Genomic DNA, 24,311 nt, shown 5'->3' on the forward strand with positions numbered 1-24,311 from the left:
TGCCCCTGCTCCTGCCCCTGCTCCTGCCCCCGATCCTGCTCCTACTCCTGCTCCTGCCCCTGCCCCTGCCCCTTCTCCTGCCCCTGCCCCTTCTCCTGCCCCTGCTCCTGCTCCTGCCCCTGCCCCTACCCCTGCTCCTGCCCCTGCTCCTGCCCCTGCTCCGGGTCCTGCCCCTGCCCCTGCCCTTTCCCCTGCTCCTGCTCCTGCCCCTGCCCCTGCTCCTGACCCTGCTCCTGACCCTGACCCTGCCACTGCTCCTGCCCCTGCTCATGCCCCTGCCCCTCCCCTGCCCATGCCCCTTCCCCTGCCCCTGCCCCTGCCCCTGCTCCTGCCCCTGCCCCTGCTCCTGCCCCTGCTCCTGCCCCTGCCCCTGCCCCTGCCCCTGCTCCTGACCCTGCTCCTGCTCCTGCTCCTGCCCCTGCCCCTGCCCCTGCTCCTGCCCCTGCTCCTGCTCCTGCCCCTTCTCCTGCCCCTGCTCCTGCTCCTGCCCCTGCCCCTGCCCCTGCTCCTGCCCCTGCTCCTGCTCCTGCCCCTTCTCCTGCCCCTGCTCCTGCTCCTGCTCCTGCCCCTGCCCCTGCCCCTGCTCCTGCCCCTGCCCCTGCTCCTGCCCCTTCTCCTGCCCCTGCTCCTGCTCCTGCTCCTGCCCCTGCCCCTGCTCCTGCCCCTGCCCCTGCCCCTGCCACTTCTCCTGCCCCTGATCTTGCTCCTGCCCCTGCTCCTGCTCCTGCCCCTGCCCCTGCCCCTGCCCCTGCCCCTGCCCCTGCCCCTGCTCCTGCCCCGAAGGGGCCGCGGCCCCGGGGCGCCGGGGCGGGGCTGTTGGGGGCGGGCAGAGGCGTCGGCGCTGCCCCGGCGAGGGGCCGAGCCGGCGGGGCGGGCAGGAGCGGGCCCGAGCGCGGCTCCGCTCGGCTCCTCGGCGGCCCCGGCCGGCCCCGGCGCGGCAGGGCATGATGGCGCCCGGGCTGGGGCCGTGGCTCCTGGCCTTGGCCTTGGCCGCGGGGCCGGCAGGTGAGAGCCGGGCGGGGCGGGCAGCGAGCCCGGGGCCGGGGAAGGAGGCCGAGGCCGAGGCCGAGGCGGAGGCCAGGGCGGCTTTGGGGCCGCGGCTCGGGGCGAGGGCCGGCAGCAGGCGCGGCTCAGCCCCGGGGAGGGCAGGCGGGCGTTGCCCCGGGCGCGGGGCTCGGCCGGGAGAGAGCGGGGTGGCGGCTGTGGCTGTGCCGGCCCGGGGGGCTTTGCCGGGGCGGCGGGGGAACGGCCTGGGGCCGTGGGCGCGCCCTGCCCGGCTGCCTGCGCTCTCCGTCCGCAGGGCTCTGGGCGCAGATGAGCCTGCTGGAGGCCGGCGGAGGGCTGCGAGCGCCCGGGGACTCCGTGCTCCTCTCCTGCCGCGGATCCGGCTTCACCTTCTGGAGTTACTACATTTTGTGGTACCGTCAGACACCCGATGGCAGACTCGAGTGGGTGTCCTTCATCAGCAGCTCCTCGGGTACTGCAAAGAAATACGGGGCAGCGGTGCAGGGCCGAGCCACGGTGTCCCGGGACAATTCCCGGTCCGAGTCATCGCTGTTGCTGCGTTCCCTGGGCCCCCGGGACTCTGCCCGCTACTTCTGTGCCGTTCGCACGGGGACAGGAAATCCAGCGGAGCTTTAACACAAACCTGCCGGCAGAGCCACTCGCCTGCTCCGAGCGTGACATTGCAGGAGAGAAGGGAGCAGTGGACGGCAGAGCCGAGCTCAGGCACGGCCCTTCCCCACGTTGTGTCTCGGGGTAGATGGGGACAAACCTCTAACATAAACGTGCTGGGCCCAGCACAGGGTGCTCGAGGTTTACAGCCGACATGTGCCGAGGTGCACAAGGCTTCTCAAGGCTAGTCTGGTCTGGTTTTTCTCAGGACCAGCAGATATGTGCTTCCGCAAGAGCAGGAAGTGTCTCCCACAAGCACACCCAAACACACAAACATGTCCTTAACCTTCTTTCTTTTGTCTCAGTCTCACCCATAAGTGAAAGCTACAGGCAAAGGTTTTTTTCTAGGAATAAGCACAGGGAGCATTAATGAAATAACATTAGAACATTTAAAAACACAGATAAATAGAGTTTTAAAACCTCATGTTTTTCAGGGAGCCCCAGAGTTGTGTGAGATCACAAGCTGAGCTGCAGAGCATCTTTTCCCATGGCCATGAGGAATAGTCTCTCCGCTCTGTGCTTGCTGTTGCTCATGTGTGTACACTGAGGGCCAGCATGGAATATTTTGGGGGAATGCCAACAAGGAGGCAACGGAGGGTGCCCTGTGCCAGAACAACATTCCATCCCTCCATAGGTGGATGTTGTGGGGAACCCGACATGTCCTCCCATGCTGGGGCAGCACAGGTCCCCCTGGCCCTGCATCCCCCTGCTTCTTCTCCCAGTCTCAACTTCCAGTTTCAGTGGGTTCCTCCACCCTCTCCAACACCCTTTTGCCACCCGTGTCCTGGGGATCCCCTCCCCAAGGGGCCATGTTGGAGCACCCATGAAAAGAGAGGGGAGGGGAAGGGTTCTTTCAGTCAGTTGAGTCACAATTGTCCCTAGAATGGTGGCACCAGTCAAGACAGTGACAATTTATCAGGGCCCATTAGATATCGCATCCCATGGCTGAAAAGGTCCAAGGGGGAGCTCTGGGTTGCTGCTGGGGAGGAAGAGAACAGAGACAGGAGTGTCCCTGCTCTTTTGAGGAGCTCCAACAGCCTGGTCCCTGCTGAGTCCTGTGCACGTGAGTTTTGGGGGATGAGCTTGGGGGTGTGAGCCTACACATAGACCCCAGGGCTTCAGCACCAGGCATGTCCCAGATCTCTCCTGCCCTTTGCTGCCTTTGCTGCTGGTGGGGTCTGGGAGGGCTTTGACGGGAAGAAGCAGCAGGAGAAGTGTCAGCATGAAGGAGTGAGAGGAGTAGGGTGCATGGGCAGAGTGGAGGGAACAGAAAGCAGAACCTGTCTGCCTAGGGGTGCCCTGTCCAAGCGGAGCTGGGCTCAGAGGGGTTCCATGCAGGAACAGCAGAGCAGCAGCGAGGGACGCGGAACCCCTGGAAGGAGAATCTGGCACCCCCAGGGCCAGCTGTGAGGTCCCAGCAGCACCCTGCTGTCCTTCCTGAGAGAGAGGAAGGTTGGGGGTGGCCCCACAGCAAGACCTCACCTTCTGCTCAGCAGTGGTTTTCCTGCCAAGCGAGCGCTCTGTTCTGGCACCCTGCAGGGTGAGAGACAGCCGGGAGTGCACCCACAGCTTCAGCTGCTTCTGCTCCTCCAGCCCCCGCCTCTCGCCTTCACTGTTGTCCCAGAGCAGGGAGGGACTGGCAGGGACCAGGAGTGAGTGCAGTGACAGGCACAGGCAGGGACGATGCGGGCAGAGCTGTTCTGCAGGCAGAGAGAAGCTGGAGAGAGGCGAGGCAGAGCGGGCCTGGCCCTGTGGACTGTCACGGGCGTGGGGTTATGGCTCCTCGTAGGTAAGTGAAAGGAGGGGTGCTGCTCCCCCCGGGAGCTGAGCAGGCCCCTGTGCTCTGCTCTGCTCTGTGGGGCTGTGCTGAGCACTGGCAGCATGACGGCCTGGGGCTCGACCTCCTCCCCATCCCAGCGGGGCACCGTGGGAAGAGGCCTCCTCCTCTTCTCCCCCCGAGTTAGGCCCCTCAGCCCAGCCCACCTCCTCTGCAGTGTGGGGACAGGCAGGCACCCACCTGCTGCTCCCACCTCGGGGGGCCTAATGCTTTGCCCTTGGGCTGGACACTCGGCTCATGGGGCACTGCAGCCCATCTTGCCAAGGCCTGGTTTTAGGTTGGCAGCACAGGGCCCAGGCCCCACTTGTCTGGGAGAGGTGCTTGTCCCTCCTGTGCTCATTCAGAGCAGGTTCAGGGACAGCACAGTGGGTCTCTCACCATTCCAGCTTGGCAAAGCCAAAGGGATTTGTCTGCCGTGGTGCAAAACCTTCCTGCTTTGAATGGGAAAATCAATAAATGTTCCTTGTGTGAGAGGGAAAAGGAGGGAGGGAAACATGGTGTCTCCCCCCTCGAGAATCCTGACTGCTGATACCAGCTCTATTCCTCTGCCCATCTCTGTCAGCTGGATTCACGGAGAATGATTTAGTCCCCCTCCAGTTCCAGTGCCATCACAATGCCCCCACCAGCGTTGCCCTGACCCTTGCTGAATCTTGGTGTGGTCATGGCTTGTTCTTCCTCACTGCAGCAGTCACTGGCCAGGTGGCCTTGGAGCAACACATCAGGGAAGTGACCGTGCGAGAGGGAGATGGAGTCACCTTCCAGTGCAGCATGAGTGAAGACCGTATGAGCAGCTACGACATGTTCTGGTACCGGCAGGGGCCACGTCACTCTCTGGACTGGATTTACCGGGAGGGGGATGCCTATGGAGAAGGTTTCCAGGGTCGCTTTAAGGGAACAGTGTTGAGCTCCCAGAACAGAGCCACACTGCAGATCCAGGCAGCCAAGCAGGGGGATGAAGCAGTGTATTACTGTGGTGCTTGGCACACCGTGGAGCAGCTCTGCAGCACAGTGCTCAGAGAACCCACTGACAGGGAATACAGATCTCTCAGCGTTTCTTCCTGGCAGCTGTTAAGCAAAAGCTGGTGTCACACAGTGGCACATGCAAGGGAACTTGTGGCATCTTGTGGGTCAAGACAGGACAGGGAAATGAGCCAGCATTTACTGCCACATGCCAAAGAGACCCTATGTTAATTTATTGCCAATCAAATCAGAGTAAGAAAATGAGAAATAACAACATATCTATAACCGCCTTCCTCTGACACTTTGCTCTTGGTCTGGACTGCTCTTAATCTCAGCACTAGTGAGACTGTAGGTGTCTGTGTCCACTCCTGGTGTCCCCAGCTCTGGAAAGACATAGTCATATCAGAGCAAATGCAGTGAAGGACCATGGGGATGAAGAGGGAAGTGTCTGACATACAAGGAGAGAGCGAGGGAACTGGGTTGCTTCAGTGTAAAGAAGAAAATGCCATGGGGGATTTGTCAGCGTGTGGAAATAGTTGAGGCTGTGTCGTCTCCATTCCTGGAGATCTTCAAAACTGAACTGGACAAGGTTGGGGACAGACTATGGTCCCTAACCCCAATAGGCAGCTAAGCCCCAGCTTGTTTATTTACCCACAATGACATGGGGGAGAGAATTGGAAGGGTAAAAGTGAGAAGACTCCTGTGTTGAAATAAAGAGACTTTAATAGGTAAAGTCAAAGCTGCACGTACAAATCAAGCCAAAAAGGAATTAATTCTCTACTTCCTATTGGCAGGCAGATGTTTAGACATTTCCAGGAAAATAGAGCTTCATGAGGCATAATGGTTACTTAGGAAAGACAAAGGTCATAACTCCAAATATCACCCTTCCTTCTTCTTTCCCTAGATTTACTGCTTCACGTTACTTCATGTCGTATAAAATATCTCTTTGTCTAGTTGGAGTCAGCTGTAGAGCTGGTGGGGAATGTGAATAACAGAGAAGGCCCTGACGCTGCATAAGTGCTGTTCAGCCATAGCTAGAACGTTGGTGTGTTATCAACATGGTTTTGGTCAGCAAAAACTGCAGCTGCCCATAGAGGCTGCTATGAAGGAAATTAACTCCCAATTAAACCTGCTCTTGCTGACTCTGCTTGGAGTAGAAGTGTTAAGCTAGACATTTTTTAAGAGGTCCATTACAGTCTCAGGTTTTCTACCATCCCAGGAGCAACACTGGCTCCTCTTGTGCTCCCTGTTCTTATGCCCTTTCTGGGGAGCCTTAAGGACAGCATCAGGCCTGATGGGCAGCCAGAGCTTTGAAGAGGCAGCTTTGGGGGCTGGAAAAGCTCTGGGACTGCCCCTGTGTCCTGCTTAGGGGAAGACCTCGAGTCTCTCCTCCTCACCTCATGCACTGCCAACGTGTTGCCATGTGCCCCCTGCAGTTCCCTGGCAGGGGCCTTTGGGTGGCTGTGAGGGAGAAGGGGAGAGCCTCTGCCACTCATTTCCCAATGGAATTGCATCAATCCCCGCCACTGTGTCCAGGACCCTGCCCCCAGCACCAGGCTGTGGCCAGCAATAGGCCTCTCTGTCTCCAGGAAGCAGCCAGTCAGCCCGTCAAATGGGGCTGCATGTTCTTGCTCATCCTGTCACCAAAGGAGATAAAAGCACTTATCGACACCAGTGTGATGTAGATAAGCAGACACTCCTTTATTAACGGCCAGGTGCACAGGGGAATCGTCTCACCAACAACGCACCCCTAGCTCGTGTAACATGCTGATTATATAGGAAACATTAATACATATTAATCAAGTTCTCATATATAAACATGTTAACTCCAATAACTCATTTTCTTATTCCCACCTCTTAACAGTCTCGTGCACTTGAGTCCTGAAATGAGTCAGGGGGCTGCTTTTGCAGCCATCACAGACCACTGACTCAAAAGAAAGAACCTCCAATGCCCTTGACTCAAGGACTTTGTCTTACATGGCAATACTAACATGCTTCAAGGACCTTTCACAACGTATCTTTTACGACACCTGGTCTACAGGGCAATAAACCGTCCTTACCTGAACAGTCTAACAATGGTACCAGGTCATGAGTCTTATTGTTTGAATAGAAATCTGGTTAAGGATTATTACCAGCCTATGTGGCCTTAGCCTGGGACTTTTAAAAGGACTTTCTAGCAGCATTCGCTCATTCTATGGTTACTCTAAATAATCACTTAATTAAATCCAAAACACCAAAAGTCATTAAAATCAGTTTAAATTAATAACAATTCAGTAACAATCCTTCCACAGCCAGGTTCTGGGTTTGGGTACGGGGTTGTACAACTCTTGTCACATGTGCAGGTACCTGTGTGCAACTTTGGAGGAGAGCTGTAAGATCTAACAGCAAACTAAACACTGATACAGATAAATGATTACTTGTTTTGAGATTTATTTACTTATAGAAAACTTCTTAGCACCTTATTTACTTACTTATAGCAAGTTATAGTATTTTTTTAAATATTGCTAAGAATCCTGCTTGCCCAGACTGTTCTGTGGAATTTTACCAAGGACTGCTGTGTTCATCAAAACAAAGCAGTTCACTGTGAAAATCTACCAAGGATTACAATGTTCAGCAAAATATACTTTTGGCCTTGAGAAACATGTGGCTCTAACTAGTTGGAATTTTGCTAATGAGTAAAGATAGCCATATAGGAATGGTAGAAGTTCTGTTGGTTCTCTTAGATAAGGTAGAAAGTAAATCAGCTGTAAAACACTCTTGTTATTCAAGAACTTGGCCAGGAGAATCTGTGCATGCTCCGGGGAAAAAACAAAGTGAGAAAGACTATGAACCTTCCTCCAAAAGACCTCTGAAGACACCGTCCAGGAGGCAAGGCGCAGGTGCAAAGATAACATAAACTGCTGGCTCCAGAATTTCGAGCTAACCCAGCCTTACTTATGCACATGTATGTTTGTGTGATGTAACCCAATAAATATGGATATCCACACTGTAAGTTTTTGGTAAAATGTGCAGTGGGGGTGCAAGCTTTGTGGAGAAATCCCCTTGCACCCTGGCGCCGGAGTAAACATACCTGCTTTATAACTCTTTTCGAGTTGTAGAGTCTTTTTTTCCGCGAATCAACACCAGAACTACAGCAAACATGACCAAGCTGAACAGCTCTCCTGAATCCTCCGTGTGCTACTTTTTTACCCACCCATATTACATTTGTATCACTTGCACATTCTCTCTTGAGTTCCAGCACTGAAACTTGTAGCCACAAGACGACAATGAGTTTAACTCCATGCTGCTTTAAAACACTGTTTCTGGAAGTCATCAGGGGAGGAGCAAAGCCCGAGTTTCAGTCTTCCCCTTTGCCCTGACACATCTCAGCATGTGCCTGTGAGTCGTTCACAGAATCACAGAAAGATGGGGGTTGGAAGGCACCTCAGCCCAAGCCCCCTGCTCAAACCAGGACACTTGTTATTTGAGCCCAGAGGGCAACTGAGCACTATGCAGCCATTCACTCACCCCTTCCCCACCAGCACTGGGAAGGAGAAAAATGAATCCAAAGGCTCAGGAATCAAGGTAAGGACAGAGAGGTGTTGCTCACTCATTTAAGCATTATTGGGAAAAGACAGGCTAGTTAGGGGAAGAAAACAAGCACAACACTTAACAGACAGAATGGGACAGTGAGAAGTGTCACCATATCTTAAAACACCTCTACCTACCCCTCCCTTCTTCACAGGCTCAGTTTTCTTCTGGGTATTTCTACTTCCTCCACCAGGGCTGTAGGGACAGGCAATAGGGAGTTCAGTCAGTTTGTCCCTTCTTTCTTCAAGGTGTCAGGGAAGCACTTTTCTGCATTCTCCCTTGTGCTCCACGTGGTGTCCCTTTCACAGGAGGCAGTTTTCCACAAACCTTCTCTCATGTGAGTCCTCCTCATGTGATGCATTCTTCTTGAGATGCTCCAGTGTGAGTCACTTCCACGTGTTGCAGCCCTCCCAGTGCCGAACTTCTTCAGCAGAGGGGCTGCTTCTTCCCACAGAGCCCGGGGGTCCTCCATATGTCACAGACAGATCTCTGCTCCTCTGGTGACCTTCACGGGGGGGGGGGGGGGGGGGGGGGGGGTCGGCCCTGCTGTTTCACCACAGGATACAGGAGGGCTCTCTGCTCCTGCACACCTTCTCTCATTCTTCCTTCCACTAACCTTGGTGTTTGCATAGGTGTCCTTCTTGTAACTCATCCTCAAAGTCCCCAACCCCTGCTCGGGTTTCCTTTCTTAAATATGCTATCACAGAGGCATGGCCACCATTGCTAACTGGCTTGGCCTTGGCCAGAGGTGGGTCCAACTTGGAGCTAGGGGAGATTTTAAGAAACTTCTGATAGAGGGCCACTGTTGTAGACCCCTCAGCCACTAGCAAAAACTCTGCCGCGCAAAGCCGGCATGGTCATCTAGAGCCAGTTGCCCAGGACCATCTCCAGACAGCTTGCCAATAGAGCCAAACATGGACACCCAACAAGCTCTCTGGATAACCTGTGACAGTGCTCGATCATCCTGAGTGAAAAAGTGTCATATTAGGCTGCACATTGCCTCTTGACCTGTCACTGAGCACCATAGCTGAGGCTGGTGGAGGCTTGTGGAGGTCTGCGAGTGCCCAGGGACTCCATGCTCCTCTCCTGCTCTGGATCCAGTTTCACGAGGCATTTGGATATTTGGTGGTACTGTCAGGCACCTGGTGACAAATTCGAGTGGATGTCCATCAGCAGCTACTCAGGTACTACAAAGAAGTATGCAGCAGCATTTCAAGGTTGAGTCATGGTAGCCCAGAACAATTCCTGGTTTGAGACACCTCTTTCTCTGCATGCTCTGCACCCCTGGGACTCTGCCTGCTACTTCTGTGCCATTCCCATGAGGACAGGAAATGCAGCTGAGCATTAACACAAACTTCCTGCCAGGGTTCCAGCTTTTGGCCTTGGAGCTGGAAAGGAGACTATTCCCACAGCTGTTCAGTGTTGCTCCCAGAGAGTTCTGGAGTTACAGCATGCAGTTTTCAAGTGTCTGATTCTAACAGGGATGTTTTAATTGGTTCTACCTCTTCTGCTCTACCTCTTCTGCTTACCTTCTTCCTATATCTCATTCCAACCCTCACTCCTCTCACACTCTGAAACCTCTTCACCTTTGGAAACAGGTTTTGCTGTTTCCTTCGGTTCCCATGAGGACAGCTTCCCAGTCATGGCCCAGCTGGTGAGGCATGTGAATTTCCTTACTCTGATTTTGGCCATGACTCAGTTCCAGAGAGATTGCTCTCTGATAAGAGAGCAGAGGAAACAGGGAAAGTACAGAGGGCCATCTGAGAGCTCACTGGAGAAAGGGTAAGTCTGTGCTTCTCTCCCAGATCTGAACTTGTGAGCATGTCTGTGCGTCTGCTGGCTCCTGGAGATCACAGGCAGGTGGAGCTCAGGGAGGTGGTGGAATTGATTAATGAATTGCTTGAGCTGTTCCTGCCTGTTCATCCTTGTCTCCTGGGGTCATATGTGCCCTTTCTCAGGTGCAGACAGAGGCCTCTGGTTCCACAATGGGGAAAGTCTCAGAGTCTCTCACACTTACCCACCACATTTCTGGTATACGCATCACCGACAGCAGCTGCGCTTGGGACTGGATCTGTCAGACTCCTGTGAGCCAGACTGTGGTGTTGCAGCATCCTTTCCCATGACTCCAGCACATCGCTTCATCCTTGCAGACACACGTCACCAGCTCTGCAGACCCCTCCAGGAACCAGCTCTCCCTGGAAGTGCTCTTGCCAGCAGCTGCAGACACGGTCACCTGTTTCTGCAGCACCAGGGAGCTGGAAAAGGGCCCAGTGCTTGACACACAGGCAGGGCCAGGGCAGAACTGGAAGGAGGGGGGTTAAATCCAGCCAACTCTCCTTGCCAATAAAAGCCATGGACACAACCTCTTATAAATGTACAATGAAATCAGGTGGACGTGCTGGGAGCTAGGCTCAGAGCGACCTGCTCCCAAAAAAGAACACTTGTTAAAATACAAATGGAGATTTTTGAGGGGACAAGAAGAATTATACTGGAAGGGCCAGGATAGTTTCTTCTGGAAAGAAGCAGGATAGATCTTTCAGCAAGAGCTGAAGGAATTCAGATAACCACTTGCTAGTTCTCAAAAATGTATCTTTATCTGCCTAGGACACTCTTCGAGAGGAAAGGGGGGCTGTCTCTCATTTCCTCTGAAGAATAACTCAAGTAGAGGTCTTCAGAATCACCTCGTGGAACACAAATAGCCTAAACATTCTTTCTAACACACACCCCTGGCAGTATTGGAGCGCCTCCTGCAATTTTTTGAAGGGGATGCACCAGAACACAGGAAGAAAAAACAAAGGCAGAACTCGATTTTTAAACGGAACAAATCCGAGCATGTGGCTTGTGAGAGGCTGTGAAGACAGGTGTGTTTCTGTGGCTACCCACATGGAAAAATTCTGTTTAACTATATCTGAGATCTCAGTGACAAGCAGGGTGCAGTCGCCCTGCTCTGGGAAGTTTTGGCAGAAAGCGAAGGATGTGGGAGAAAACGGTATGTACCCAGGCCTGTTGCAGGAGGTATTTAGAGCTTGTTCTCTTTGTCCCACCAACAGTTCAAGAGACTGAAAGTATCACATCAGCCAACTCAACAGCTTTCCTGGAGGAGTGAGGCAATAAGGAAGAGAAAACCATTTGACACAATAAAGGGAAGAGCACATGAACATGCCCATGTTAACAATGGAAAATATAGCAGTACTGGTTATTAAAAACAGTGATTAAAAATGAGAAATACACCTTGGTACCAACAATAATGCAAATAAACCTGTTGAGTAATACAGCATGGAACCACGCAGATTTGTGACCAGGATGAAATACTGCTATCTCCTTTTGTGTCTTAGAACTGGGTTTGAGGAATCAGAAACTGCTCCACAATTCCAGATAATCATTAATCAAAATCATTATAGTAAGATAAAAATCTAGTTAAAAGCCAACTTTAGTGAACCATAGCTAGATATTCCTCTTTTTCAAACTCAGCTAAAGGCACATATAAATAAATCAAAAGTCCAAAGCATAGCCAAGACAGTGACCAAATAATCTAGTTCACAAGATCAAAGAAACTGAGAAAAAAATGATGCATGTAATCAGGAAAAAACTCTCAAGATCTTATAAAAATGACCCTCAAACAAGAAATATTAGAAATTAAATACCTGAGTAAATAAGCAACTTTAGCCCACCGAAGCAAACAGAATCCATTAAACTACCAGCATCTAAACCGAAATAAGTTTTGAACAATTCATAAACATGGACTTATTTTTTATTTAGCATGAAAATAGGCTTTGAGAACATAAATAATTGAAGGTTGAAAAATAGTTAGGAAATGTAGAATGAAACTAAGATGAAAATTAATAAGACGGGGGCACCTGGTCCTCAGATATCTTTTAAAGTATTTCACCTTAACTCTCTGATGTTTGTTAAAAGACAAATCATTAATTGGATCCTTTAGGTCAGAAGAGCTCTAACAACTCAAAAGGAACAACGTTACTTTTTGACATGTATAGGCAATATTTTAGTGAAAGATTAATACTACCGTATCTGCCAAAAAAACCCCAATGCTGATAATGTTATTTTTAGTGTATAGCAACCTCTCTGGAGCAATATTAGATTGTTCAGAATTAGAACAGTGTAGAGGAAGAGGAAAATAAAATCCAGCTCTTCAAATGACATGAAAAGGAGACATCACCTGGCACTGAAAGAAGCAATGTTTTTGTAGAACTGTCTACCACGGTGTCAACTACGTACCACAGTGATTGAAAAAGACTGAACCACTATACACAAATTCTCTCACTCACTGGCTGCTCTTGAAGGTGGAAACGTGGTGCCCTACGTAGTCTCTTTACCTCAGACAACTGTATGAACGTACACAAATTTGATTCCCAGAATGACTCAGACAGCAGAAAGACCTTTCTGTGCAAAACCTGTTTCCTCAACATTCAGCATCAGATCTTGGATCTTGCAGGCACATCATTTTAGATACCTGACTGTCAGCTCAAGTTGAACAAGTGGGGATTAACCTACTGTATTTAGATGTTTCCATTTAAGCTTTGCATTATGTTCTTCTCTTTGTCTCAGAGCACAGAGGAGGTAAGATTTTTTCCCACATTTTTGGTAAGAACAAAGATCCTTTTAACTTCATATCCAGGTCTCCAGAGCAGATGTATGAAGAACAAGAGCAGGAGACTAGAAAGGATACTTCCCACCAGGAATCTACCAGGTACTAGAGATCACAACAAGGACTTTGAATCACATGTGGTTCCTTTGTATTTACCATTTATGTGTTTATTCAGGAGCACCTTGTTCATCATCTTCGCCTTCTACCACCTTTGCTTTGTCAGGATGACCCATTCCTGAGCTTGAAGAACCTAATATCTGAAAATCAAGCAGCTCTCCTAGATCTCATTCCAGGACTGTAACCCATGGGATTCTTACAAGCAGATCCCTGAAGAACCCAAATTCTGCCTGCCTGAAGCCCAGGGTTGCAGTCCTGCCTTTTGCATTGCTTCCTCCTCTCTGGATCCTGAACTCAAAGACTGCACGATCACTGAAGCCAAGGCTGCCCCTGACCTTCACATACACCACCAACTCTTCCTCATTTGCAAGTAGGACATCCAGCTCAACAGTCACTTGTGTCAGGAAGTTTTCATCAGTACACTCCAGAAAACTGCTTGTTTGCTTGTGCTCTGCTGTGCTGTCCCACCAACAGACATTCGACATAGTTCAAGTCCTCCATGAGGACCAGGGTCAGTGAACATAAGGCTTCTTCCAGGTGTCTGAAGAAGGCCTCATCTACTTCTTCTTCCTGATCAGGTGATCTGTAGTAGCTACCCACTACAGTGTCATCCATGCTGATCCGCCCTCTAACCCTGACCCATACACTATCAGCTGGCTGATACAAAAACATGCATTCAGCTGCTCCCTCCCAGAAAGGGCAATCCACCCCCCTCGCCTTCCCAGCCTGCCTTCATCCCTTGCAGGACTTCTGTAATCTGCCCGCCACATCTCCATGATCCCACCGCTCAACAACAAGGTTGCAGAGTTGAAAACGGGCCATGTGGGAGAGGAACCCAGGCAATGTGCCCTAAGCTGCACTTCACCATGCATTTCAGTTCTTGGGTCATATGAGTGATTCCACCCCATCTCTATGTTGTCAATGAATCCTGCAACTAGTAGCCGAGCTCTAATTTCTCTGGTTTGTTCCCCATACTGCATGTGCTTGTGCACAGGCACTTTAAAGAGGCATTCAGCCATGCTGATTTCCCAGAAACTGTCTGAGGGCTTTCTTTTTCCCATAGATACTTCCTTATTTATGTACACACAGTTTTATGTAGACAGCCTTTCAAATTTTTTTTTTTTTTAATTATGAAATTTCTCCTATTCCTATCTCTCCTCATAGAATTTGTACCAACCTTTCCAAACACTTTCTCACTTGATTATTGAACATCCTCTTCCTCGCCTGTTATTCCTAGTTCAAAGCTCTTCTTATCAGGTTGGCCAGCCTGTTGGCAAAGATGTTTTTATCTCATTTAGTCAGGTGTATCCCATCTCTCCCAAACAGTCCTTAATCCTCAAAGAGTGCCATGGTCATAGACATCAAGACCCTTTTGCCAATGCCAGCTGTGCAACCAGCTGTTGACCAGCAGGACCCATCCACTCCTCCTCACCGCCCTCTGCCTCAATCAGCAGGATCAAAGAAAAACCCACATGGGCCCCCATGCCTTTGACCGTCAGCCACAGAGTCTGCTTGCTACTTTCCAGGATTCCTCTGGCAGTATTAATGAATACTCACATGGAAAAGGAGCAGGGCATAATAGTAGTCTGTAGCTGTAGTAAGTTCTGCAAGTCTTTTAACAATATCCCCATTCCTAGTCCATGGTGAGGAGTAAACCTCCTTAGGTGACAGGTCCAGCTGTCAGGCTTCTGTTCCTTGCAGCAGGGAGCCTTCCATCACTAACACTCATAACTTTTCCTGGCGCTCCTGTGTGGCTCATGGTCAATGGGATCCGACACCTCATTTGAGAGAGCTCCCAACCCCTTATTTTCTATGACAGCACTGAATCTATTCTGTAGTTGCAAAACCTCAGGTGAAGCAAGAGCCTTCCTTTTGATGCCAGCCTTTGTCACTGTCATTGTGGGAACCTCCATTTCCCATCCTGATGGGCACAGACTCAGCCTGCCTCTCCTGTTAGAAAAGGGAGGAGTGGGCTCTTGAAGCTGCAGAGTCTCAGAGATTGAGTCCATCTCTTGCCATCAAGGTCAAGATAGTGCTAATGATGTAAAAATTGATCATCATGAAGGATTTGATCAATCTGCAACAACACCTTTACACTTTAACAGCCACTTTCAAGGGTACAGTGCCTCTACCTACCAAAGAACAATAACTTTGCCTACTTTCTCATTTTATTTAAAACAGCATAAAGACTTTCTAAGACACCAAATGACCCCCAGACACCAACTCTAAGAGCCCAGAAGAGGCACATTTCTCATGATCTTGAGCACTGAAACCAAGTCCAAGGTGAAAAAGTAGACAGCTTCCTGCAGCCCAGAAGAATGTTCATATATGCTTTGAAATAGAACTAAAAGTACTGATATTTTTTTCCTACTTTCCATCCAGCTTAACTCGATAAAATTTTTCAGAGGTTTCCTGCAATCCATAAATTTTCACCTATAATTCAACCTTTTTGGTATTAGACATTTCTTTGAAAGCTGTATCATGTTTCTTCATGTGGTATGTTGGGTCAGAAACCACTCAAGAAGTCATGTGACTGCCTGTATAATCCAAAATTCTGTGTAGTGAAAAAGAAGGAAGAGACCGTTTTTGTAATGAAATATATCACTGTGTTTGGGGGTTGGAGTAGCACAATGATATAAACCACATAGGGTCCTGTACAAAAACCCCAAGAAGAAAAAAAAATTAAATATATTTCGGGGAAGAAAGGAGATGGATGTCTGAAATAATTAATGAGGCAAATACAACATTCTTTTTGCATTTCTGTTTATCCTGGAAATATAGAGCTCACAGGTTTTCTAAAAGATGGAAGAGAGGGAGAATTTGGAAATTCTGTACTCACTCAAGCTATTTGAAATCATTGAACTATTCAATTATTGTTTTTCTCTTTCCAGTTTTAGAAGAAAATGTGGCTCTAGATATCATCATGGGCTTGTACACGTGGATAATTAGGACAAATATCTGGCTTTTCATCTCCTATTTTTATAACTTTTTTGAATACCATGAGGAACGATTTGTTTATTGGAATAGGCATCAGCAGTGTGGACAGATAAGCTTATCTTTGGAAGTGGGACCACTCTCACAGTTGAACCAAGTAAGTACCATTATTTTATTTCTAAAAATTATGTTAAGATTGAGGTAGTGGAGGACAAAGGAGTCTAATGATTTATGTTCACTGTAAGAATTTTCTGCTGAAATAATCCCTAGCGAGCCAGGGTTTCAAGCTGAAACGTCAGCTTGATCTGCTTAGGAAGGCTTCACAGGAACAACTGGGCTACCTCTGTTATCACCATTGCTCCACAATCCCCAAACACTTGGTGTGCACTTCTTAAATTTAACATGTTATGATTTATTCCCCGTCTGGATAGGACTCTGGCCCCAATTTGCTATAAAGTCTCCTATTCTTCAGGGGATTTTCGCTGCCTCATTTTGAGCAGGAATGCACAGCTCAGTGAAGAGCTGACAGTGGAGAGATGTTTTGAGACAGATCTTTAGCACTCTGGTATGAGAAGTTAGTTCTTGACACTGGCACCATACTCGTAATGTCACCAGGTCAATAATTCCACTGGCATGGAGGCAGGGGAGGAAGTAGCTTAAATATCCTTGGGCTTTTTACAACTGCCTCATACCCAAGATCACTTAGAATGAATCAGAATTGACTGTCAAGTTGCCTAGGCTTTGAAGCTGTGGTGAGCAGGGATTATAACAAGCCTTAGGTCTTCCTATATTTATTTAGAATTTCATGATGTACAAAAAGGGTGGACGTCATCCCAAGCTTTTCTGTGGGAGTGTGAATGCTAGGCCAGCAGGGGAGTTTGTTAGGTTGATCTTTGTTATCCTAAACATCCAGGTGCATACCTTATCACTTGTTGTGATGCTTTCAGAGGTCCGCATGTTTTTAAAGTGTTGCAAAAATGTCTCGTGTAATTTTACATACCTAAAACATCCTGACCATCCAGAAGGGCATGGGACTCCCTTAGGTGCTGTTTAATATCTGTCCAGGTCTGTAGGATATCTTGCATGGCAATAAATATCTATTTTGGAACAATAGAAGCCCACTTCCAATTCCAAAGAGATAAAAGAATATGAAGTTATCATTCTGAAGAAAGATCTGTTCTTTCCAACTGGTGAATCATCAGTTATAAATGTAGAACCAGAAGAAATGGACAGGTTCCATTATTTTAACATCAGTCTACATTGATTTTAAGATTATATTTGTAAAAAAAAAAAAAAAAAAAAAAAAAAAAAAAAAAAAAGAGGTAAAGTACCCCATAGAAAATAATAAAGTTTGGCAAGAAAAAACAACCAACAAAACACAGCTGACAGGTGGAAAATTGAGTAATTGGCAGGTGGAGTATTGAGTATAGCCATTTCAGACATTTACAGAAATGCTGATATGATACTCTTGTTTCTCACATAAAAGGTCTTTTATGTCTTCTTTTTTTTAAAAAAAAAGTTGAGTATGTTGGTTTTTCTGCTGGCAAGAAAAGATTTGTTGCTCATCAGCTGAAGGTAGCATGTGGCTCATTGATTGCAACAAGGCATTCTTGGTTTAAGGAAACTTTTGCAGTACATTACTCAAATTTCTAAAACATCCTCAATCTTCAAACATGAAAAGCTTTTAAAGATCTTCTCAGATAGCAAAGCATGCACATAGCTAGCAGGCTCTGGCAAAAGCATGTTCCAGCACCCAGAAAGGAAATGAACATAGAACAAATAGCAAAATGAGCCTTTTTTGATTTACGTGTTTTAACTGTGCGTAACTGCTGCTCTTGTCTTTGGGAAGGGGACTCAACTGACCGTGGAGCCAGGTAGGTATTCTTTATGTGTTAACTTTTTCTGAGTTTTTATTGTTTGGATTTTTACATTTTTTCCTTTTCTTCCTCCTAAAATTCAGGCAGCCACTCCCCCATGCTTTAAAGTTGCTAAACAGACTTTAGGCTTTCTGGGTATAATATTTCTATGTGCAATTAGACAATTTAAGTATAAAAAGCATGCTGATCCCACTTCTCAGGAATTGCCAAAGAATTTGGGCTCCACAAGGGAAAGTTCTGTCTGCTATCATGCTGAATTTCTTTGGGACCTAACACTGATCCACTCACTCCGGCATCTTAATAAAATTTTCATAGTAATCGATAGGTTTTAACGTCATGCTTGGGCAGTCTAAAGGGAAATAAAGTTTCTGTGGAGATTGACATTCAAGTTTCTAAGACTTTCTATTCTGTCAGAGTTAGAAAGACAGCATTGAAAGGAGAGAAGGATAATGTACAAAAGCAATAAATGGAATCATACATTTCTGTACTAGTTCAATCTTACTAAATTGTTTGGAGTTTGGGTTAAACTGGATAGGTCAAATGAAGTCAATGAATGTTTGATTCCTGTTTGGTATATGTTTGCTTTAGCTGTTGACAAGCATGGAGTTGTTCCTGTTTTGTTAGAGCAACCCATGAAATAATTATTAGAGTACTACTTGGCTTTCACCTCAGTTCCTCAGTACTGGGGCATGGGGAAAGAGAGTAAAATCAGTGCCCCTTGATCAAACCTTGAGAAAATACCCCATGATGAACAAAATATTAGACCTTAGGGATCTCTTGACGAGACTGCAAGACAGATACTATGCAAAATTGAAAGCCTAATGCACCTCTCTTTAGGAAAAAGACCTATCAGAATGCTCCTCTCAAATTCAACATGTCAATCTTTTTTTGATACGTCTGATAGCATTTCATAAACTGAGCCCTTTTTGACAAGGAAGCATCCTAGATGATTCCCTTCTGTTTCATGGTTTTATTGTAATCCATGTTGCTAATCTTGTCCTGACATGGTATGTGAAATCACCCTAGTTTCTCCACCTATGACCTGAGGGCAAAGATACTTTATTTTTTTAAAAAAATCATGATGTCATAATGATTTGTTGGAGACTAAATTATTTTGAGACCAACTGTTTCCTTAAAAGACATCCTCTTCATGTTTAAGCAATCTTATTTCATTACTGTATGTCTTACAAGAAATTCCCAGAGAATGTTGCTGCTATGTATTTGAAATTCAGGCTTTTGCAGTTGTCAAGCCTTTGTCATTCATGTATTTTGTTTGGAATTGTGTATTCAACTCTAAAATTCTTTCAAAAACTGAAAAAATGTATCTAAAAGTTCCAGAGTAACTGTCCTGAAAGATGCATGAGAGAGCAAAGATCCCAAATCCTGCGAAAACTTGTCAGCACCTTTTAGATTCTTTCAAAACTCCTGTTCTAGGACACACTGGTGTCTGTTGGTACCTTAAGACTAAAGGGCTACCGCTGAAGTTTATTACAGTTGTTAGTTTGTAAGATTGTAAGAAGATTTGTCCATGTCCATGGACATCAAGTTAATAGGCCTCGGAGTGTTCTTCCCCTCAAATCAGTTTTTATACAAGTTCTGCATTACATTTCTGCCTGCCCCTGGAGTTGTGGGACTAACAATATGGCACAGCACGTGAGAAAGGTCACACTTTTTGGAACAGGCACAAGAATTTTGTTGAACCAAGTACCAATCCTATTGTCTTTTCCTTGTCTCCAGACAGGGTTGGAATGTCTTACACCATGTGCAATGTCTAGTGGGGAAACCCTCCCCCAGAGTTGAAAATTCTTGACCTCCTGGAGAAGTGGAGATACGCAATTCACAAACTTGTGATTGTTTCTTTCCTACTTTCCCACCTTAGAGACAGAAATCCTTCTTGCATCTAAGAATGCTGTTGTCCCCCACACCAGCAGCAGTTCTTAATTTCTGCAAGTAATGTCATTCATTGCAGTAACCTTGCACAACAGTGAAGCAACAAACTGACTTCTCTTTGCCCTGCCACTCTTGCTATGGTTAGACCTTTTAGCCACATCAGAAGATCTGGGGGAGGAGAAGGAGAGTAAAGGAAAAACAGTAATTCCCTCATGTCTCATAAATATGCAAGACAGTCCTTGATATAAGTGTTATTTTTAGGAATTAAATCATTGAAAAAGCAGAATAATTTGATTCTTGGAGTGACAGACATAAAAACTCTCTTCTCATTTGCAGGTCCCTTATAAAACAAAGAATTCACATATAGGCACAAGATTTGGCAAAAGGAAGCTTGCAATCCTGTGTAATTAAAGCTTCTATAAAAAAATCTACTTTCACACACCCTTTCTGTCTTTGATCTGATCTTTTGGAAGCAGCAGTAAGGAATAATGACAAAAAAAAAAAAAGAGGCAGTTAGTAATTGATAAGGCTCAGAGTATATATGAACTTTAGGTAACTTAGTGCTAAGGCGAGCTTGCAGTAAAATCAAATCATGCCCAAACAATGTTTTGTTGTTTCTTTTTTTTTTTTTTACAGTCAGTCAAAATAATTCTGTCCCAGAAGTCATTGTGATTAAATCAAAGAAATGGAAAGAGAATGACAACACTGGGAAAGCAGCTTGTTTGGCAAGGAATTTCTATACAAAGAACATCAGCTTGGAGATGTCCTCCAGTGAGGTCGTCTATGAACAGAGTACATCCATTTTTACATCAGAGAAGTTGTACAATACTTTTAAGGTGGTCAGTGTGACAAAAGACACAGACGTGACCTGCACGGCCAAGTTCAACGGCAAAGCTATTACAGCCAAAGCAACATCACCAGGTACATTTTTGTCGTACAGCTGCAACTTATTTCTGGAGGCAGTGTCTCCTAGTGCTTGCTACTGTTCCTGCGAGTAAGCATTGCCCTGGGTAACCAGCAGAAATGGGAAAGACATCTGGTACTTAAGCAGGTAGAGATGAAAGATATTTTAAATTATGTAAAATAAATGGTCTTAACAACTCGAAGTTACTTTTTTTTTTGGGGGGGGGGGGGGAAGACAGAATATTTTTTTTTAGTGTACGTTTACTTACAACTAAATACTTTACTACACAGCATCTCTGGAGCACAGCCCCCTAGAGCACAACCTGAAATAGCCTTTCTAAAAACAACAAAAAGTGGGGGTGTGGGGTTTTTTTCTGAAACCAGTTTTTATATTTGAAGGGGATTGTTTTTGTCATCATGAAGCTCATTCAAATAGTAAGAACAAAACAACTCAGGAGTTCTTTTGTTCCCTGCAATTGCATGGAGAAATTTTCTCCTCAAATTAATGTTAAAAATAATGACTGGTCATCTGAGCCCCAGACTGTACTGCTCACATGTTCCCATGGGAAGGGTCATATGAACATTTTGTTTAATGCTGTTAAAAATTTGGGTATACTTTATAATGCTTTTTCTTTATCATGCTACAGAAAAGGTTGGAGACCCAGTAGCAGGGAAGACTTGCAACACCACAGACACCTCTGCACAAGGTTAGTTACCTAAATAGATTGTGAAGTTATGTTACTATGTTGGGGATAAATGCATGGAAATATCTTTTCTCAGGGGCAGAGAAATCAGAATACAACATACTCATCAGATACAATCTGCTTTTTCAAGGCAGCTAGTTTAGTAACAGATAAGCAAGAGGAAGCAAAATCTAATCTAAACAGACATCTTCCTCCCCTGTTGTTGCCATGTTTCACTAACATCATTTCCTTTGCTGCTGTTTCTTTTCTTGAAACTATTATCTGTGTTTTTTTCTATTTTCTGCCAATATCACAATAGGCAGATCTCAACCATGATCTCTCCCATTTCTCTGTCACTAAGCAGATACCAAAATGGAGAAAACGAACATGCTGTCTATGACTGTGTTGGGTTTGAGAGTCCTGCTGGCAAAAAGTATCGCCTTCAATACACTTATGAGTGTCAAATTGTTTCTTTTCTGAGGTAAGGAAGCACATAGATTGATCTATAGAAATACTGGAAGCACATGCCAGGAACCATCACCTGTCTTTTTGTGCTTCTCTAACCTCAGAAGCAATAATAGCTGTTCATCTGTTCCTGGTTCTTTTAAATAACTCTAGTAGGTCTCTGAGTTAAAAAAAAAAAAAAAAAAAAAGACAACAACAAAAATGAGAAAAACAACCCAAAAAATCAACTAACCCGCCCCCCACCCTCCCTTCCAAACCTCAAAGAAAACAGCCCCTTTCTCTATCCAAAGCTTAATTCTTGGTGGCTGGTCCCCAAATTTTCTTTGCAGCAAACTTGTTTTGCCTGAACATCTCCGGTATTACCAAAAAATCCTAAGAGATATCTCATTGGCTATGTCAAGTGCCAGAGCACAAAGTCTGGAGAAAAATCAAGACAAATAAGGAGTCAAAAGCAAGGCTCCCAAAACACAAATATGTGAAGCAGTGGGAGGAAAGAGAGGAGGGGAGGAGAGTTTAAGGTGTGCAAATACGCACAAAAGATAGACCAGCCTAAGTTTTGTGAGTCTACTTGTCTTGATCTGACAGCTACCAAACAGTGGCATGTAGGCCCAATTACATCAAACACAGTTTAAAACACACTTTGCTCTTCCAGACAGCGGGAGTCAAGGCAACAGCAACAGCAACGGGAAGAACAGCAGGAGAGAGTGTGCACCAGCAGCACCGAGAGTGAACAGCCGATCTGGAATCTGCTGACAGTAACCATCCAGAACAAACAGCACCTTCCCCATAAGACATTTTATACTGTTGAACCTTGCCTAACTAGTTTATTTAAAGAGTTGTAACTGCTTTTGCTATTTCTTTTTCTCTGTGAACAGAGAGTGTATTTTTCCTCATCCCCCTGCTATGTAGCAACTGATCTCCCTGCTCTTCTAGCCTTTGCATAAAAGGATCCAGTCTGCTTCAATAGTTTTGAAAAAGCCAATCCTCACTATAGATATACGACCCTCTAAATACCACTTTTAGAGACATGTTGCATTACTGTCTGTAGAACTGATGTATTACTGCTGAAAAAGTTGAGGCACAGTAGATGCTATTTATAGCTTTAATGGTTTTTTTCGAAAGCTTTAATAACAAGAATTTTCTAGTGCAGATGAGAAGAACTGTGTTGGATCCAACGTGATTCAGTTCAACCAGATAATGCTGAACCATAGGAGTATTCCTTTATTAAACCTGTATCTCCTCTGCAAAGTGTATGGCACATGCATTTTAGGTTGCTGTAGTGGCCAAAATAAAGTTTTACTAAGCCAAAATGCTGTGGTTTGTTCTGTGCTTTTTATTCCTAATCTGGGATGGACATTGCTGAAATCCAACTGTCTAATGACCAGTAAGATCAGAAATACAACTTTGATAACCTGTATGTCCTGATGGCTGCATTTCTCTTTTCTGGACTTTGTGCAGGGAAGAGGAGATTCTCTCTGACACATTAAAAAGCTTCATTAGCGCCATGAGTTCTCAATTTAGGGCATCTTTCAGATCACTTTGAAGAGACCTCAGCAAGATATTTTGCATCATAGTAAAAAGAAATACATGTCTAAGGAAGAATTGGGTAAGAGACAACTTGGTATGAGCATGAGGAACAAAAATACATAGAGTAGAAAAAAAATGCTGGTTTTTTCCACTCATTAATACTAGGAAGAGGCTAACAGGAAATAATGTATGGTGGTTTGATGGACTGATAGTTTCCATAGCAACTTGGTTATTAGTCTAAAAGACCCCAACACACAGACTCCCCAACTTGTCTTTCTCTCACAAGCAATAGGCAGGATGCTGTGGTCAATATTTATGACTAAGTTACACCACGCAGTATTAACTTCCCCTTGTTTTGAAAAACAAGTTAACCACATCCTGAAGGGGAAATAAGGTGAGTTACTGCTGGCTTTAAGACAGCCTCTACAGAGTACACAGTAAGGTCTATTTAACTGAACATTGTCAGGCTACTCCTTCAGACCCTGCAGACGCTTGGAGGAAGAGCAGAAGATAACTGAAATTTGCAGACAAATCCAAAACCAGTAAAATGATTATTTGGTGCATTCTACCACCATAATGTAAATCAGGGGGAGCTGTTCATTAGTATTTTAATCCTGATTTTCTGATGACACTCTGAACCTTTTTGTCTTTCAAAGGTGTCCACACCTTTTCCCAATCTCAGGCAAGACTCAGACTGGGAGTACCGTTTCTGTGCCTCTCTGCCAGTCAAGGAATGACACTTTCCTGAATAGTCCTTGGTTGATGCCTGAGAGCTTTAGCAGAATTAAAATCCTGCAACATTGCACAAGCAAAAAGAGGGATCTACAAAAGTGTGACTACTGAAGGCTGGCATTGACTCATATATAAATTAATCAGCCAGAAAAAGACATCAGTCTCTACTGTTTCAAACACCCATCCACATTGGCTAGGACACCAGAGCCCTCATTTACATCACAAAATTGATTCATGAGCTCAGTGATACCTCCATGGCCAGGCTTTTCAGACCTCCCTGTGTACCACTGGGAAACTGGTCAGTGTGGGAGTATCTATGCCCTCAGTCACCCTAAAATGTCAGTCACTCAAGTCTCTGTTATCTAGGTCTTGGTCAAAAAACCAGAAACTGATGTCTTTGAGAAGGTAGTTTGAAGTGTTTTAGCGGTGTGAAACATGAGAAGCAGGGAATACCCATCCATCAGTCTCTTACCACAGTTTATCACTCACCCACAGAGAACAGAATTAGTCCCCATTGGCATGGGCTAGCTTGGTGG

General features: G+C 46.2%; 2 protein-coding genes across 2 annotated transcripts in view; both read left to right on the forward strand.

Moving 5' to 3' along the window:
* LOC141970164 (M1-specific T cell receptor alpha chain-like) overlaps positions 1-24,311 on the forward strand; it is a 293,745-nt gene that overhangs the window by 186,246 nt on the left and 83,188 nt on the right. The window lies entirely within an intron of this gene.
* LOC141970163 (Ig heavy chain Mem5-like) lies at positions 882-22,810 on the forward strand. Its single transcript, XM_074926567.1, has 8 exons — positions 882-1,005; positions 1,301-1,609; positions 9,074-9,087; positions 15,792-15,859; positions 20,106-20,386; positions 21,016-21,075; positions 21,416-21,532; positions 22,169-22,810. The coding sequence occupies exons 1-7, from the start codon at positions 945-947 to the stop codon at positions 21,529-21,531; spliced, it is 909 nt and encodes a 302-aa protein (XP_074782668.1). The 5' UTR covers positions 882-944; the 3' UTR covers position 21,532; positions 22,169-22,810.

This window comes from Athene noctua, chromosome 25 (assembly GCF_965140245.1).
Source record: "Athene noctua chromosome 25, bAthNoc1.hap1.1, whole genome shotgun sequence".
NCBI classification, from domain to species: Eukaryota; Metazoa; Chordata; class Aves; order Strigiformes; family Strigidae; genus Athene; species Athene noctua.